Source organism: Halichoeres trimaculatus, unplaced genomic scaffold (assembly GCF_033239565.1).
Source record: "Halichoeres trimaculatus isolate MK-OKI-2021-1 unplaced genomic scaffold, fHalTri1.1 fHalTri1_scaffold_5, whole genome shotgun sequence".
In the NCBI taxonomy this organism is placed as follows: domain Eukaryota; kingdom Metazoa; phylum Chordata; class Actinopteri; order Labriformes; family Labridae; genus Halichoeres; species Halichoeres trimaculatus.
The window spans coordinates 32,504,275-32,522,677 of record NW_027437183.1 but is presented as its reverse complement, the minus strand read 5'-3'; the positions used below and the strand labels follow the sequence as shown (position 1 = coordinate 32,522,677).

Sequence of the window (18,403 nt, the reverse complement as noted above, 5' to 3'; positions counted from 1 at the left end):
GACAAGTCAAGAATAAGGCCTTCTATCAAGATATTAAAAGATAAAAAAGTGTCTAAAATTATTTCAAGAAACCTGACAAGCACTTTTTTTTTTTTTTGACCCGCAATACCAGTTTCATTTTATGCTTTACGAGCAATTCAGGCACCATTTTTCTCTTTGAATATTTGAATTGGAGACATATTTTTGGATTTGTCAGGGAAAGCAGTTTTTACCTAAAAAAAAAAAAAAAGACATTTTTTACTAAAAATAACAGGACAAACATTTGGTGAGATTTCTGATTTTGCAGTGTAGGACCAGAACGTGTTACCCTTGTGTTGGAAAAACCACCTACCAAGAGAAAACATCAAGAGTTAACAGTGAGAAAGGAGACATTTATATGCCTGGATAGAAGTAGTACAACAAGTATAACAGAGCTGTACTAAATCGTACACTTTTATTGTGCTTGTTTTAAAACTCAGACTTCTGTATCCGGCATTAAAAAATGACAGACTCAAGAATAAAGTTACCAAGTTTTTATTTACATAAATCATACATAAAAGACCATCTAGTCATTTCTTGCCCTAAGAATCAAAAGTTATTGCTTATTTGACATAAATCAGCCTGCAGAGTTTGTGCTAATACTGGTGATGATTTGGAAAGAAGCATGACTTTAGGTGCACAGTTTATTTCCACATGGCTTTGAAATTAATACTAGGAATATAATGACCAATTGACTTAGATATGAGTCACTGAGCATCAAACGTGTTACTTGGAAACGTTTTGGTATTTGCGATAATCTGCTGGTGCTCTCTGTTCTACAGCAGTGTGGTTTCCTCCTATGAAGGTAGACTACAAATAAGGAATGCAGAGAGCAACACACACACGCACTGGTGCACTTAAAGAAAAATTCAAATCCACTCAAAAACAATAAGGACAGGAAAAACATGAGATATGGACAAAAGACAACTGTGAAAATACAATAACACACATCACAGTATACATTCCTTCAAAGCATTCAGCCCCTCCTTTTCCTGGAATGATTTGCCGCTCACTCTTGTGTAACCCTCCACAAGCGCTCAGATCTACGTAAAAGACAGACTCAGAGGAACCTGTGATCTGAAGCTGGACATCATACAATTTTAAAGAACAGATGGTAAAACACTTTAAACGCCAACACGCCTGCATGTTGCTGTTTGAAAAACTACAGTTTCAGTCTCTTAATGTTAAATTCTGTACAAAATTAAAAGTGTGTAAACATGAGGGTAACTGAAATGTTCTACTGGTCATCAGCAGGGAAACATTGGCACAGGCAAGCTTTGAACCAAGTCAAACATTTCTGGGAAAGAAAAACACATAAACAGACAAAATATGACCATTCAACCAAACATTCATCAGTCATCAGTCATCCATCCAAAGAAAAACAGTCTTAAGAGTCTGAATACAGCAGAACTCCCCTGCTGGTTACATAAGGGTGATGTGCACAGTGACAGAAGGGGCAGAGGAAAAATGATGGTACAGTCATTTCTGCTGTTTGGACTTTAAGATAAATTATTACAGGAATGATATCAGTTGAATTTGCATCAAGAGGGTTTGTTTTGTTGTTTTTTGGACACAGCAGATGAAGTTCAGATGTAAACAGGACACACATATTCATCACTTCTCATCGCTTCTCATCAGAAACAGCTCTTCATGGGTCTTCCCACTTTACAATGTGTTTACAGTTCCACCTTGTGGCTAAGCTGGGTATCTCCAGCTCAGGCTGCTCAGCAGCATCAAGGACAACAAGCAGCAGACGTTCTGCCTCTGAACAGAACTTGAACAGGCCTTTAAGTGCTATACTTCAGTGGAGAAGAGAAGGCTTTGACGTTTGCTGTCAGGTGCTGGGATACCCTCCAGCTGGAGGAAGTAGAGGAGGACTTGAACCTGCGAACACACAGGAGAGTTGGTCAGATCAACAGAAACGTTTGAGTGTCTAACTCATAGAAATCCTGACCAAAAATTCACCTGAGACATGACTTCCAGAGACCAGCTGTCGTTCATGGAGATAGGCTGTGAGCTGTTTGAGAGTTTGCTGTCTTTTTCAGACGGCCGAAGCAGAGTTGGGCCAAAGACTGTGGCCAGATTGTGCAAAGACATCTTGTTGACACACTCGTTTTCAGCAACCCTGTAAAAGCAAACACATTTCATTCAACAGTTGGTCTTATTTAAACTCCACAGTCCCAGTCTGAGGCAACCAAAGGAAACATTCAACTCTGATTCACTCTGTGTGAACAGCGGGCTAGCTCTTACAACCTTTGCCAAGTTAAACTTTAGCTACAATTGAAAGTTACAGCTATGTTTAATGGTACAACATTGTGCAGTATAACAAGTCCTAAAACTTTAAATTCATGAATTGAACTACAATTTAATACAATGCATAGTAATGAAACCTTTAATTCTTTTAACTAATGAAGTGTTAATTTAATCTCTTCATTAAGTACTTAGCTTTGTTAATGGCATGTATTTAGAGTTTGAAATAGTACCAGTGCAATAATCCATTACTACTGGTTAGCAATAATCTCTTAATGCTCGTACAATGAGTATTCCCATTCTGCTCCACTTGGTCTGATTCTCTGCTCACACCTCATCACTTCAGAATGACAACATGAATAATCTCCTTTTTCAAGGTAGGAAACCAATAAATATGAACACACCTGATCCAAATATCATCGTCAGTTTGAAGCTTTTACCTTTTCAGATGGTCGAGCAGGAAGAGGAAGGTCACCAGGTTGGGCTCGGGTAGAGACAGCAGCAGGTTGAGCATGCAGCTCTCTTTGGCCACACTGTCAGACAGAGCTGCAGGACAACAGACAACATGAATGAGGTGGTGACTCTACCTGCAAACACATCTCCTGCACTTCTTTTTAACCACTGGAAAAAAGAAACAATCTGTGACTGACCGATGCCTCCGGTGAAGTTGGGGTAGAGCTCGTCAGTGAAAAGAGGCTCCGGGAGCTCACGGAAATACAGCTTCAGTGTTCCAGCAATGGCGTTGACGTCCATCTCCCTCATCATGATCGACACATCTTTGTTGTCTGAGGAGAAAACAGTAAAGATGAAGAATAGGGTATGCACAATTTGGGATTAAAACACTCAAGAGTTTTTTTTAAGGTGTCTTGATTCCCAACATTTGTTGGATCAGTTATGATGATGAACTCACTTGAATCAAAAGAAGCCTTCAGTGTCTGGATGTCCGTTGCAACGCCAGACACTCGATAGATTCCCACCTCCTCCATCCCCCTTTGCTCTATCTCCTCCACACACTGCCTCACGATGAGGGGAACCTTAGAGCGCTCTCTCCTGGCAGAGACAAGACCATACAGACTTTGAACGCTAACTTCAAAACCAACATGTCTTTCACAAGAAACCACATTTATGGTAGTTTGGACTTTGTAATCACAGTTGATATTAATACTTGACAATAAAATACCTCATTTCCCTTACTCCCTACTGCTCATGTCTTCTTACAGAATGAGACCACTTTGAATCAAACTTAAAAAGCACCTTAGGAGCCAAAAAAACAGCTGCTTATTCTGACATAACTTTTAATGTGGAGACATTGCACATGCTCCCTCACAGTCTCACTGTCAGAGTTTAAAGGCACAGGTGAATGGTTGATGTGATAAGCAAAACAAAGACTTTTCAAACTGAAAAGTCAAAATTGTTTGAAAGGATCCACACAATACAGTTAGATTACAGTGATGTACAGCTGTAAGAGCTCTCCTATTGGTTGCTTTAAGAACAACACAAAAGAATAATGAAAAAGATGATGAATTAAAATGTAATGGAGCTGCAACATCTGTGTGAAAGTTGTCTGACAGTATGGGTAACACAAACACTAGAGACACGTCATGAACTCACTTGGTGACCACGTTGATCTTCACTCCAAAAACACCAGAGTGTTTCCGAGACGGCATCCGTTTCAGACTGAACTCCCTGCTGGTGAACTTCATGGAAAGTTTCACCTCGATCTGAAACAAGTAAAGCAAACCTGTTATTTAAGATGACTTTGTGTTCTTGTTAGATGAGCGAGTGTGTTTATTTTTTGATTAGTTGTGGACTCTGTGTATGTGATATTAACAGGGTGCTGACAGAGGTTAACATGAGAACAAGTGCTGCATTGATAGCGAGGCATTGGCTAATATAAGATAGTTGTTGTGAAAATTTTAACAGGGTGCTTTTTCTGATTGTATCCATTTAAGTTGCATTAAATTCTACAAACTGGAGGCACTTTAAAATATACTGTTGTGACTGTTTTTGTACCCATTTGCAGCTATAAAGTACATTTTTCAAAAATACCTTAAAGAGTGGGTATTGGGCTTTTTTCATCTTTTATTCTGTCCCTCTGGGGTCACCTTAGTAGCCTTAAATGATTTACAGCAAAAAACATTAATTCTTATTTTCTCTCACTGGTGTTTTAAAAAACACTTGTTTCAGCCTCTGTCTGAAAAACTTTGTTTTAGCTGCTGTCTCTTTAAGGCTATCTGCTCTACAAACCCCCTTCCCTCTGATTGGCCAGCCTTCTAGAGGGCTGCCAGGCCTCCCATTCTAACCTGTACTAAACCAGTTAGGAGATCCTTATGTAATGACCTTATCTTTCCAGCAAGTCACTTGAAGATCTTGTGTCATTTTAAGAACATAGTGTTTTGATCAGTTCACAGACAGATTCAGAGATTTCAACAACATACAAGTATGTAGAGGTTTGGAAATCTGCACGTTCAATCTGAACATCCAGCATTGTTACTTTATACTGTTGTCATGTTGAAATATGGGAGAACAGAAAAGGAAAGTCTGAGATTTTTATGGGATCTTCATGAGATTCTCTTGAGACTTGTTGAAATAATGAAGTCGTCACACCATGGTCTCACTTTACAGAGACAGCAGCTGAGAGGAAGCGTTTCAGACAGAGGCTGTAATATTAGTTTCTAAAACACCAGTGAGACAAAAATAGTTTTTTTTTTAGCTGTAAATCATGTAAAGCTTCTACAGAAAGCACTACACTTACCCCATTCATAGCGATGACTGTCCTCTGCCAGTCTTTATTCTGTAACGCCTGTGGATCCAGCTGAAAATATAAAAGATCAAAGGCTTAAAATTCACTTCATTATGAATTTTCAGACTGAAATTGTTTCAGTTTAAAAGCAGGAAATATTCAGTTCATTCGAGCTTTATGACTGTTTTATACCGTCAAACTGAAAGTGAGCCCAGTATTATGAACTGATATGAGGTTTCAGTGCAGTCCCTCTATGAATACAAAAGAAAGGAGTAAATGAAACCCATTAAACCCAGTCACCACTCTCACTCTCCCATAGACAGTCCATTTGGTCAGGCAGTGTCATCTCATGTCACTGATCTACGTCAGTCTTCTGACTAATACCGGACGGCCAGCTTCTATCTTCAGAGATCAGCCGTAAATAATGTGATAACCTCAACCCTCCTCAACCTCTGTCCAACATGGCTGACTTCCCTCACTACAAGACACCAGGAGTCTCACGCAGGTGATCATCTGCTCAGTGAAACTACAGGCTCTGCTATAAAAAGCTATGACTATATACTCTTAATGGGAGAAATAAACCATACATCATGGCACACTTCAGCGCCAAGAGTCTGACTCTCATGAGAGAAAAATCCCAACAGAAGTTTAACTTGATTCAATATCTCATCATAAATAACCCAGAGTAATTAAATACAACAGTTTTTATTACTAAAGGTTTCTGAAGCAGCCTTCAAAACAACATTCCTCGTCCATCCACTTTACCTTAGGCTTGAGCAGACCACTGCGGACTCGCCCCCACAGACGGGCTCCTCTGCTCAGGGTTTTCCATTGAGCCGTGTCTCTTTCTTCCCGTGTACTTCTTTTAACCTGATCCACACTCTTCTCCTCTGCGATATAACTCTCACTGATTCTTTCAGGCATGGTTTCTAACCGGTTCTGTCACTGACTGATCAAGAAACTGAATATCTCTGTTGATGAGACCACAGCACTGACAAGAGCCTAAGAGGAGCTGCAGATCCCTCTTCTCAGAACAACCAGGCCCTCGTCACATCGCCTTGAAGAATCTTGAAGTCTCCCACTAGCTTCTTTTGATGTCATTTTCTCAGCATTGTCGGATTGTCGGAGTCTAAATCCTTTCATTGTTTGGGAGACTCCTGAAAAGAACAAAGCCACGGAGGTTACCGTGCATGCTTGCCTCTCTGTTGTTCTACTTCTCAGATGGATTTGGGGGATTAACTCCTTGGAATCCCCTCCTACCCTCATTACCAGCGCGCTCACGCCTGCCACTGTCACAGCTTCCTGGTATTCAAGCACCTCAGGGTGCCTCAGGAAGATCCTCTCAGGACAACAACTGGTAAGATGTGACCTCTAATGGTAATTCACACCAGCTTACGCCCAAAAAAGTAAAACTGGTCACGACATAACCTTCAGCATGAGCTTCAGAGGGTTTTATTCGTATTTTTACAAATATAATCTCTCACAAAGAAGATCACATGGTCTAGCCCTGGCTCACACAACATAATTCTCACTTTTGAGACACTTTTAATTGTTGTTTTCATACAGCAATGATTTCTTTACATCTAATAAGTAACTGATTCAATATTCTTATCTTAAAATATTCTTTTATTTCCTTTTCCTTTTAAGACAGTCATTTTATTGTTCCTCTTCCAATATGCAGTCTCCATACGACTAATGAAGCCAAGTCAGCGACAGGAGAAAGGCCAGCAGGACAATGCAGCTCATGAAATACCTGACAGGTGTCCTTTCTCCTGCCTGTTACCTCTTTGATAACACAGCTTGTATTGAGCTAAGGATAAATCCCTGCTCAGCCTGATTTAAGAGCCCTCTGTGTCTGTCGCCCTCTGTCATACTCTGTCGCCGTGCCAACAGCTACATTTGGCCAACCTTGGTCTAATCCACCCTCTGTCACAACACACGAGCCCCGGTCAAGTTAAAGCGAGCCACAGGCAACAAAATGCTTCATTTCTCTTTCAACAGCGAAGGGTCCAGAGGGCAGGATTAGCTGAAGAGGTCCTGTGGTCAGTCAGCAGTTCAGGCACCACTGTGAGGTCAGGAGAGGGACCGCATACACCATCCCTCTACACAGCAATGAATATTTAGAGTCAAACCAAGTCCGTACAAAATATTTCATGTTATTTTTCTCTGCTTTAGTGCAATATACAGTTTATGATACTTAATCATAATGAAAATGTTCACCAGCGTATCAGGATGTGTCCCAGACTGATCACACATCTGACAGAAAATGTTTCATAGATTTGTAAGGATTTGACTTTCTCTTCATTAGCACGAAAGATGGTTTAAAATTTCTGCAAAAATACTTCTATCTTAGTTTTATAAAAGGCAAATAATAATAGAGGAATTTATCCAAGACGGAATTTGTTACCAATTCATTTTTAAATTAAAAAACAGAGGAAAAAAATTACACTGCTAAAACATTTTAAAGCTAACTAATTTGCATTGATGCTCTGCCAATATTTGTAAAGCTAATCATTCTACACTTGCAGTCATATTTTAAGTCTTTTTTTTTTTTGCCTTTTAAGTTTTTTTACTTTACCAACTTAAACTTTATTCCAACCCTAACCTAACCCTACTTTTTTAATTTTTTTTTTTTAAATTTTCTATTTAATGTTTTAACGCTTAATCTGATCCGCTGATGTGTTCTTTTTATTTAAAGCACACTGAGTTAATGTGTACGGAATTTGGTAAAGCTGCCTCGCCTCAGGAAAAGTTGTCAGTGTTATCACATGTAGGAGGTTGTTATTTCATGGTGATGGGTTTCTGTTAACAAATCGATAAATTATATTTTGTTTATGGTAGATGGGAGAAATATGTTGTAATATGTGAGTAAATGACACAGAAAAAAACCTACTCTTCTTTTTTATGTTTCTAACTTTATGCTGCTCTTGATAATAATTTAATTATCCTAAACTCAATATGAGGTCACAAGGGATGTTTTTATTATTGTTTTTAAGTACATAATGAATGATCACTTGCATGGCTGTTCTTTCATTTTTCTTTTTCCAAAAGGTGCTCTCCCTGTACATTTTATTCATTTTTTATATAATTATCTTTTTTTATTTTTCTATTTGTTTTCCTCTGATATTTCTTTCTTCTATCCACATGACTTTTTATCTTATGATAACCTCCCCTTTTGTTTTGATCTCCTGTGTGTTCTGCAGGTTTCAACTACATTAAAAACATTGAGGCTTTGCATTAATTTGCTGCACCACCTTTTCCAGTTTGTTTGACTGAAGCAGGAATAGTAAAAGCATCATTAATTCTATCACCAGAAACCTCTGAGTAGTTATCTTGAGATGGGGAAAGTATCATTCACGTCATCGAATGTCTGGATCACAGTCTTTAAAATAAGTTTACATCACTTCCGCCAACAGTTTAACAAATGTATATGTTTGAGATTTCAGGGTCCAGTTTTTCTCTAGTTCCCTTAAAGCAGCCATGCTCAGAGGCATTACTCTGATACTCTCTCTGCTTCACTGGTACCTTGATTTGTCCTTTGGCCATGATCTTGTCTGTGATCTCTCCGTTCTCTTTGCTCTGCTTGGTTTTGTTGCAGCACTTGTCGTAGCAGAGAAGCCTTAGAGTTTGAGAGCCCTCCAGTTCAATCTCAAACTCCTGGTACAGAAAAAGCACAGAGGCAGATTACTAAACATGTGTGTGTGGACAGTGCAGACTTTTATTTCATTCACTGAGCACAGATTTCATGGGTTGTAAAGGGATTTTTTACAGACAGTGTCTCAGATCCTCGTCATCCAATCCCTCCCTGATCTGCACTCTCACCTCGTTCCAGTTGGGCTCTGTAGAGTCTCGGTACACACGTGTTTTGGCTTTGTTGACAAAGTAGCCAAAGGAATCCACCTCCAGGGAGCAGTACAGGTCTAGTGGGCACAAAGGACGTTAGATCAGAACAAAACTGAAACTAAAGATTCCCGTCAGTCTGATCAGTCTGAAACCACATCCTGCCCTACCAGCTGTCTCTCTGGTGTCATCACACTTTAAGTTTCTTTCTCAGTCATGTTTTAGTGTTTAAGTACAGTTCAAGAAGCAGTAATCTGAAAGACATAGTAGAAGCAGCTTGTACGCTGTGTTCCTGCTTAATCCCACTTGTTTCCCTGCAGCTGCCCACCCATCTGACAGCGGCAGAGAGGGGACAGGCTCAGCAGATCAGTCTGGACTAACACAGAGGATGACGTGACTCCCCCTGCAACCTCTGGAATCATTAGTGAAGGGATTTCAGACCCAAAACAAGAGAATAAGCCACTTACTTAAGCTCTTTTTCAGCCCTGATGCAGAGTGCACAATGACGTTTAGGAAGCCGTATAAACCCGGGGATTCATCATCTGAGCAGAGAGGGGAGAGATTAAACACTGAGGTTAAATTAACTGGAAGAAAACAAACAATAATAAAAAAGTACCATACGTCTCACAAATACCTTCTTTATTCATGGTCATTGGGATGGAGTGAACAGTCTGAAGTTTCACACATGAGTTAGTGAGCATCTGCAGCTCCAGTGAGGTCAGGGAGAAGCTTTTAAAACCTGGAGGCCACAGAGGAGGGGAAACACAGGTCACACACACATCACACACAAACATATATAACTTCACTTTATGTATTAAAGATGACTGACAACTTACACTTCTTCTGCTGCTCACGGATGATCTCCCTCCACTCGGCTCGTTCATAGTCAGAGGAGATGAGAAAGGTGAAACCCTGAAAGAAATTCAGAGGACACAGAGAGACTGTAGTGTCACACCTGTCAACAGCAGGGGGCAGCAAAGACCAAACTGAGATGTTGAATGAGTTTTCCCTACAATGTTTAAAACTGGGAAGTATAATATTATTTTTGTTGCCTCTGACTCACCTTTCCATTCCTGTTGGCCACCCTGAACGCCATGTTTGGGGACATTAGCAGCAGCATGGACTCTTGTTCTGACAACTTCTTCTTCAGTCGCTCGATCGCTTTGACTCCTTTGGTGGTTCTCTGCAGATAACCCATAAAAAACATAGTTTTACAAACAACATGTGGACCAGAGGTCTTCAACAGGGGGTACGTGGTCCCTAGGGGGTCCCTGGAGGTACTGCAAGGGGTCTGTGACATCTTCGGTTAATAAGGCAAATTTTCACATTTTCAAATGTCCCCAAATAATCTATTTTTATTTATGTAACTGTCTTTGAACACACATTAATGGATAAACAGAGGCTGAAAATGCCATCTTTCAGTCAGCAATGTTTTTGTCTAAAATAAAAATGTCAATTTGAATAGCTTGTATATGAATAGTAGGGGTCTTGGCACAGAATTCTCCATCATTAAGGGGGTCCTTGGTCTTAAACATGTTGAACATCCCCAATGTCGAGAATTTATTTCATTTATTTTATTTTACTTAATTTAATTTAATTTAATTTAATTTAATTTAATTTAAATTATTCCATTTTATCTTATCTTATTTTATTTTGTTTTGTTTATCCTCCAAGTCTCTGGAAAAAATAAAACATCATAAACTGTGCACTATATATTGAGTTGTGGATATATGCGGAGTGTTGACCTCACCTTCTCTCTTTGGATATCGTTCTTGATTTGGGAGATTTTGATCTTCATAGCATCAATCTCCTCGTCCTGGACCAGAGGGATGGGCGTGGACTCACAGTCCTCGATGTTCTGAAACGTCAGGTCAGCCAGGGGGATGTACCACTTACAGTCATACTGCTGCGCTTTTCTGTTTGGAGAAGATGTTTTAATTTAATTTTGTCTTCAATCATAGTCATTTTCTTTCCTGAAGAAGTATGTTCACAGCACAGAGAGAAGTTGCTATTTTCAGCTCAGTAAAATGACAGTTAAGATGTTTAAAGTCTCTCCAAGCTGATTGATCCTCATCCATCTATCAGGGGTGTGACATACAAAGCCTTTATCCCTAACCTGAAGCCAGACAGCCACAGGGACTCACCCGGCAGTCTGTTTCTTCAGCTTGGTGCAGAGCAGCAGGTCAGTGAAGAGGAAGACATGACGGAGTTTCCTGGAACCTTCCACCAGCTCCACCATGAAGCGATCCCTCAGCAGCTGACGGTTCTGCCAACAGGAAACCAGAAATCACGTCATCAGAGTTCAACTACAAACCCGTCATAAGTATCAAATACACTCCCTGTGACCTTTGTTTTCATAATGACAGTCTTTATGAAAGTCTGAGGCTGGATCAAAGCTCAAACACTTTTTTAAAGCACAGAGAGAGAATGGATTCAACACTAACATCATATAAAAGTATCTGTTCTTCACTGATGCTTATATTTGGCTTTCTGACACAATGACTTGAAGCTGATGTGTGGGCATGCTTGTAATTATTGTAATTATTGTACTTCCTGTGGTATGCAAGAACTCTGCATCCTCCTATAGGGAGTAAACAACACTGAATCATTCTTGTGGTGACCAAAAACATCTTTACAGTGTTCAGTGATGAAATAAAGCATCAGGACTGTCAAACTAAGATCTTATATAAAACCTATGGTGACAAACTGACATTAATGTAATCTAACTTAACTGTACTTATAAAGCACATTTCATGTCACTGCAAGTACAACAGTATGTGCATTCATTACAGGTTATAAAATAGTTATAATCTCGCATTCATCAGTAAAATACAATCTGTGCGATACCTCCAAAACCTGAAATTATACCAATCCCCATTTGTTTACCAGTTACTACTACACTGCAAAAAAAAGAAATCTTATCAAGTGTTTTTTTTAAATTTTCAGTAGAAAATGTGTTTTAGACTTAATATGAGCCACATTCACCTGAGCAGTCTAGAAAAATGTTTTATTTCAAGTTATTTAAAGACTAAAATGAGGTCTGAATTGATGTAACAAGTTAAAAGAAGTTACTCTAATTGAGACATTATTCAAGTTTTTATGAAACTTTTGAGCAAATCTTTCTTGTTTTATTGGCAGATTTTCTTTACTTGTCACAAGCAATTGAGATCTCATTTTAGTCTCTAAATATCTTAAAACAAAACATTTTTCTGGACTGCTCAGGTGAGTGTGGCTTATATGAAGTACAACAAGACATTTTTTACTTAAAATAAGTCAAAAACACCAGATAAGATATCATCGTTTTGCAGTCTACAGGCCACCATCCAACCCACCTGGATTTGCAAATACTACAACGCCTAAACACATCTGAGATAACAAACTCTGTTGATGTAAGCATACTGGCATTACCTTTAACACTGCAAAAAACAAAATCTAAGCAAGTGTTCATGTCTTATTCTTAGTAAAAAAAATGTTCCTATTGGACCCTGTATGAGCAGATATCACTTGACAAATACAAAAATGTCTTATTTCAATATATTAAAGAAAAAAAAGAGGCCTGAATTGCTTAAAGCGGGGAAAAAACTGCAAATGAGGTCAGAAAAATGAACTAGTTTAGTTTCTTGAAATAAGCATAATGTCATGATACAGGAAACTACACATACAAAGTTTTCTTACCCTATTGGCTGATTATTTCACTCTCAACTCAGGCATCTTTTTTGTTTTCTTATACTTTAACAAAGACATTTTTCTGTCCTTGTCAAGTGAAAGTTGCTCATATTAGGTCTCATAAGACCACTTTTACTAAAAACAAGACATGAACACTGTCTTTGATTTGAGGCTTTGCAGTGAATAAGCACTCTGCAGTCATATAGTATTCCTTATGTTGGGAGCTAAAATGGTAACAGGGTAAAAACATGTCAAACATTGGCATGTTACCATTTTCTTTTTACATATGTGTCTTAAAGCTAAACTAACGAGTTTCTGTCGTCATGCAGCCTGACAGGGGACAGGACTCACATGATTGCCAGCACAGCTGTAAGCCAGAGTTTACGTCGTGCTGGATCTAAAAATGTTTTGACTCAAGTGCGTGTAGTGTGAGCAAACTGGAAATGTGACAGAACGAAGCAAACTCACAGCAGACAGTGTGCCGGGAAAAAGAGGATCTGTTCACAGATGTGAGAGGGTAGTACAGAGATCTTAAAAAACAAAATGTTGGTCTGGAATCTTAAGAGGAAATCTTATGTGGTTGATTTCAAGAGTTTGACTTTCATTTGTATTTGTAACACAGTCAGATTCTGCATTTTATCACGCTTCATTTCCTGTTAGGGTAAAACTGTGATTACTTTTGCTTACTAGATGTTCAGCTGTGCACTATAATAATGATTTCATGGGCTACACTGTTGATACAGACCATAAATCCTATTTTCAGAGCTTCCTCTGATCCTCATTGATCCCTTCAGCTCGAGGTTAGCGGCACATGCAACAAACATGAGCTCTCCCTGCATCAGCCTGCATCTAAACTCCACCTCTGCCTTTTGACCCCTGCACACAGGCTGACAGCCACTCTGCACATGTGAGGCTTCGCCATCCCACATCAACCACAGCTCAGCGAAAACAAGGAAATCACTGCAGCACGCTTTTCCTCCTCTGGGTTCTGCACACCGCGGCTCAGTGCTGACATGTTGGCCGGGCCCTCAAACATGTTCAGCACTGTCCTGGTTTCAAGGCAAGGCAGCGGGGTGATATCCGTATATTGTTAAGTGATAGAAGCATGACCACGGACAGTCAATAACCCAATGGAAAAACAAGAGCTGTGGCTGCACAGCACTCACGCCCTCCTGACAGAGGATCTCTTTTATTTAATGTAGCGTAATGAGCTGTTGAGCAGTGAGGCATGTACACCAGCTGGAGTTGAACCAGTGCACTGGTTTAAACTCCCATAGCAATTACAGGCAACCACTGTCAACAATGAGAGCAATTTAGACACAAGTTCATCAACAACGACAGGAAGTACTCTTATCCGCCTGTGCTGTGTTTTCTTTCTGTCTCCAAATCTCCTTTTTAGATTTCATCCAGCACACAGAATAACCTTCCCAATAACTTTCTTTGATTTCCCATCCCACCATGGGGGCCAATTCCAAGAAAACACGGAGGAAGTTCCCAGTCAGGTCATCTGAATCACAGCCCTGAGATGTGTGGTGGGGGGAGCAGAGTGTCAGGAAGAAAGAGTAAGTGAGTATACACCCAGAAAGAGAGAAAGGGCTGGATAGGCAGTTGGGCCCTTCAGACGTGCTTGTAAATCGTTTCTGGGAAGCGTAGCTGAGGCCTGCGGCAGAGACGGATGGGAGTGAAGGAAAGCCCACAGACAGGTTTTCCTGGTTTGTAGCACAGAGACCCCTCGCCTCCAGTGTTTGCTCTGCTCAGTCACGAGCTTCCTCTGCGCTCCACTTCCCTCACAGCTAAAGCAGACAGGCTGAGATGAGTCAGCAGCGACCTGACTCACACTCCTGTTTTATGGCAACTTCCAGACACCTTGTGCTTCGAGCTTTTACTGCAAGCAGCCAAGAAATGACGCAATCTACGGGGGCAGGTATGATCCTGAACACCACGAGCTGCTGTCATATCAGTGAATTTGTTCTTAAATATGAACACTGTGTTATACTTCAGGAGGGATTGTAAAGCTGTAGTCCTTTTCTGAGGGTTTATAAATCAAGAACTTAAGCAGCTGATCTCCTCGTTCAATGTCACTCAATCTCCTTTAGCCTCAGTGGTACGGCTGGCTTTATGGACACAACATCAGTGTGTCAGGCGATCACTTCACTGAGGGTCGTTCTGCTCACTTTTCACCATAAATACATGAAATTAAAGAGTTAAATTCTTTCCAGGACAACTTTAATCTAACAGTCTCATAACTGTAGATGGACTGGACTTGGTAAATGGACCTGTACTCGTATAAAGCCTCTCTAGTCTCTCTGACCACTCAAAGCACTTTGACCCCGTCAGTCTCTTTCATCCATTCACACTATGTTCACACAGTGATAGCAGAGGCTGCTCTGGTAGGGGACCATCAGTTTAAGCTAATTTCAATCATCCACTCACACTGCTGACAAACACTTCGACCTTCTCATCATGAGACAACTGAACCACTGAGCCACAGTTGCCAAGTGAACTCCAAGTTAATTTAAAAAATCTAAGCGTGTCATCGAGCTAAACTGAAATTTCATCACAGTAGCATCAAAGAATGGTCATTGTGAGAAAGGAAGGATGTGTCTATCTATGTGACATGTTTCCAAAGCTGCTAGCTGCAGGAATTTGAAAATCTAAACCATTCTACAACAGACTGTTTGGCATTACTAAGCTGGACGAATAAAAAATATAAAGAAAAGCTAAAATAAGTCAACCTGGAGGTGTCAGGGCATGTGCCTGTGCAACCCATAGAGTCTATGGGCGGCCAACTCGCAGCTCACGAGCCACATGTGGCTAATCGATCCATTCATAAAAAATCAATTCATCGTCATGAGTGCATATAGCCCTTTAAGGGATGTAACAGGCGTGAATGGAGCGAGTGGGAGGAGACGAGTGTGCATGGGCAGGTGAGACAGCGTGGAGTTTGGAGGGAAAGGACAACAGTGTGATTGTGATATTGCTTAATGAACAGGGCAGGAAACAATGGCCAGCTAAACAAAGTATGAGGCCAAACAAAGGATGTTATCAGCAGAGTGGGAGAAGGAATCTTTCTGTATTGAATGTAATGGAGAGCCGATCTGTCAAATTTTCATATCTCAAGTGCCATGAAAAAAGACAGTATCAGAGGGGGAGAGATTGTGTGTGTGTATCTCTATTTAACAGTATTCAGTTGTGTGTGAGATAAATGAATCTGGAAATGTATTGATTTCATTTTAGTTCTTTGTGATGTGGTTCTTTGTAGTAATTTTTGTGGCTCTTGGTCTCTGACTGGTTGGCCACTCCTGCCATAGACTGTAAAACATAAGGATGTAGCCTCTGTGACCAGCTTTGCTTGAGTCCAGATACAGGTAGGAGTTAAAGAGGTGAGCCTTTGGCTTCTTAGCAGACAGCCACAGGGTGACCACCTGCCTAAACAGCCTCAAATGGGCTGATACAAAACTGCAGGTTTAAGCATTAAGCGAAGGCTTCATAATCTCAGACCAGAGGCAGCAGCTTGATACATCCATATCAGAACAAAGAGAAGTCAATATCATTGAAATCACTTAATCTTATTTAAGTGCAATTTGTCAGGGGATGGGGTCTGCAGGATTTTCTTAAAAAAAATTAAATGTCAACTTCTACAGGAATAATCCTGCTCAATTATCACTTCTGGGCTTCTTTACATGTGTGTCAGTGTCAGTGTCTGCCTCAACCCCCTCCTCAGCCTGAATGATGTTTTGGTTGTATGAAGACGTTTCTGGGCAGAGAGTAAGCGTGGTGACATAAGCCAATCACAGGGCACCCAATAAGCAAGTGACTTTGCACGTTAATTAGCGAGTGGAAGATGCTGTTCAGAGAAGTTATGATAGCGGACGTAGCACAGAGGAAGAAAGACACAACCAAAGTGAACCCAAACGTCAAACAGAAAGAGCTTTTTTCCTAAATGAGGGTTAAGCTTGGCTCGTCTTTCACTCACTTTCAGAAACTTGGAGAGCAGCACGAGACAAAGAGCGCTGCAAGTTAGCTTTCTGCTAACCAGGTATGTGTCAGATACCAGTGATTAGCTTGTGCTAACATGCCAAGTCTGATGCACAACTCTCAAGCCTCTCCCATGTAGAAACGCAATGCTGCAGGTGGCTTCTGGATGGGTAAAGCTCGCGTAGATACAATCAGAGGCCTTGGGTGTGCGCTGGTGCTGGCACTGAGCCAAAGAGGCGGAGCCCAGTTTGAATGCTGTGTTGAACGAGTAATGACAATTCCTGCAGCCTAAATTCAATTAAGTACAACTATTGAATCAATTTTTTAACAAATAAAAAGCAAACCCAGGCTCACTAAAGTTTCCATCCCACTTTTTTTTTCTGACCAAAAATAAACTGTTTTATTTGCAGCCCCAGCACAGTAACTGGTTTGTGCTCAGTCATTAGTGACCACCGAGGCCTTTGGATGGTGTAAGTGTGGTTTCCTTCACTGACCTCTCCCTTCTTTATTGTCATGGACTGTCTTCGGGGGGTGATCTCTTCATTTATGCTGGACAGGAAGTTCTGAGAGATGCGCAGAGCATCCTGTAACAGCGGATAGTCCGGGTGGCTGGAGGGTGTGTGTTTCAGGAGGTCCTGGAAGAGAGGAAACAATGACAAATTTAATTTAATGCAGACTAGAAGTTGGTGGTTGTTGTTTTAGGCAGATTGACTTACATGCAGAACCAGCGTGCTGCGCGTCACTCTGTCCACAGGTTTGTAGAGAAGAGCTGTGGGGGAGGAAGAGTCAGCTCAACAGGCCTAGTCACAGATCAGCTACTTATAGTAATATTGATTTCTGTGGAGGCGGACCATTCATTCCACTCAGTACTCACTTTCCAGAGAATTTTTAGCCGACTGGTCTTTGCAGTCCTTTGTGCTCCTGACCTTCAGGTTCTGGCAGGACGGAAAAAGCAGAGAATGATGAGGAAATGTGACGCTCATTAAATCAAAGCAACTTCCCCGTAGTGCAATTAAAAACAATCAGCAGCGCGAAGGGCGGCGTGGCTCTCCACTCTGTGATCTCAGCTGAAAACCGCCGTGTCATCACTGGGCCCTGGCAGCTGTGTAACACCAAACACATGTCTGCCTCAGTCCTGCAGCGTGCAGCACGGTTACATACCTCAGATATCTGTGCAAACTGAGCGTTCGCCTGGCAGCACTTGTCCGCCGTCTCCACAGCAACTTTATAGTTATCCACAAATGCACGGTACACTCCGAGCTGGCTGGCCTACAGGGCACACAGAGAGAGCAGATCACATTCATTTCTTTACAGAGGAGACAGAGGGGAGCTTTTAGCAGAGATGGATGGTACTCTGCATTTCCACTGTGAGCTGTAGCTGCCACAGCAGCCTCACAGAAACTGAATCTTTCCTCATGTTTCTTCTATTAATGCACATTTATTCTGTTTGTGTTGTTTTGGTCTCTTTCATCCAGCAGCAGAGACTGACGTAGCTCTTATTCAGCAGCCTCCTATAGAGCGTTTTGTTCTCCTTTACTGCCTGTAATGTGGTGGAGCCAGGCTTTTATCGGGCCGGGATATGACTCCAGGCAGTCTGCTCACATGTGCACTGTAAGAACTCCTGAACATTACCAACACTCAAAGAGTTTTTCTTCCCTGAAGTTTCCTCTATCTTTACTACCTTTCATGATGAAGACATGCCATTCGAGGAGAGCTATAATCAGTTTTAAAAAGTTATTGACTGCACAGATGTTGGTCTGTTTGATCAGAAACTATCAAACAGTTAAATGCTGTGCTTACTCATTCCAAGTCATCTCATCAGAAGGTAAATTATCTGAAAAGGACAGCCATGATTTGCTTCACTTCTTTGTACATTTAATAAATTCATGCTTCAGGTAAACACATGTT

The 18,403-nt window shown here is 40.8% G+C and overlaps 1 protein-coding gene across 1 annotated transcript in view; it reads right to left on the bottom strand.

The window, feature by feature from the left end:
- Positions 1-511: 511 nt before the first annotated feature.
- LOC141789978 (breakpoint cluster region protein-like) overlaps positions 512-18,403 on the bottom strand; it is a 47,408-nt gene continuing 29,516 nt past the window's right edge. The window contains exons 5-23 of the mRNA XM_074669593.1: positions 17,657-17,764; positions 17,370-17,430; positions 17,212-17,264; positions 16,990-17,130; positions 10,996-11,117; positions 10,602-10,767; positions 9,915-10,034; positions 9,688-9,763; positions 9,486-9,590; positions 9,319-9,393; positions 8,834-8,931; positions 8,537-8,668; positions 5,024-5,083; positions 3,880-3,989; positions 3,179-3,318; positions 2,919-3,053; positions 2,709-2,814; positions 1,984-2,143; positions 512-1,902 (exon numbers count right to left, since the gene is read on the bottom strand). Of these exons, the coding sequence (XP_074525694.1) occupies positions 1,813-1,902; positions 1,984-2,143; positions 2,709-2,814; positions 2,919-3,053; positions 3,179-3,318; positions 3,880-3,989; positions 5,024-5,083; positions 8,537-8,668; positions 8,834-8,931; positions 9,319-9,393; positions 9,486-9,590; positions 9,688-9,763; positions 9,915-10,034; positions 10,602-10,767; positions 10,996-11,117; positions 16,990-17,130; positions 17,212-17,264; positions 17,370-17,430; positions 17,657-17,764 (2,058 nt within the window). The 3' untranslated portion in view covers positions 512-1,812. The remainder of the gene's footprint in view (positions 1,903-1,983; positions 2,144-2,708; positions 2,815-2,918; positions 3,054-3,178; positions 3,319-3,879; positions 3,990-5,023; positions 5,084-8,536; positions 8,669-8,833; positions 8,932-9,318; positions 9,394-9,485; positions 9,591-9,687; positions 9,764-9,914; positions 10,035-10,601; positions 10,768-10,995; positions 11,118-16,989; positions 17,131-17,211; positions 17,265-17,369; positions 17,431-17,656; positions 17,765-18,403) is intronic.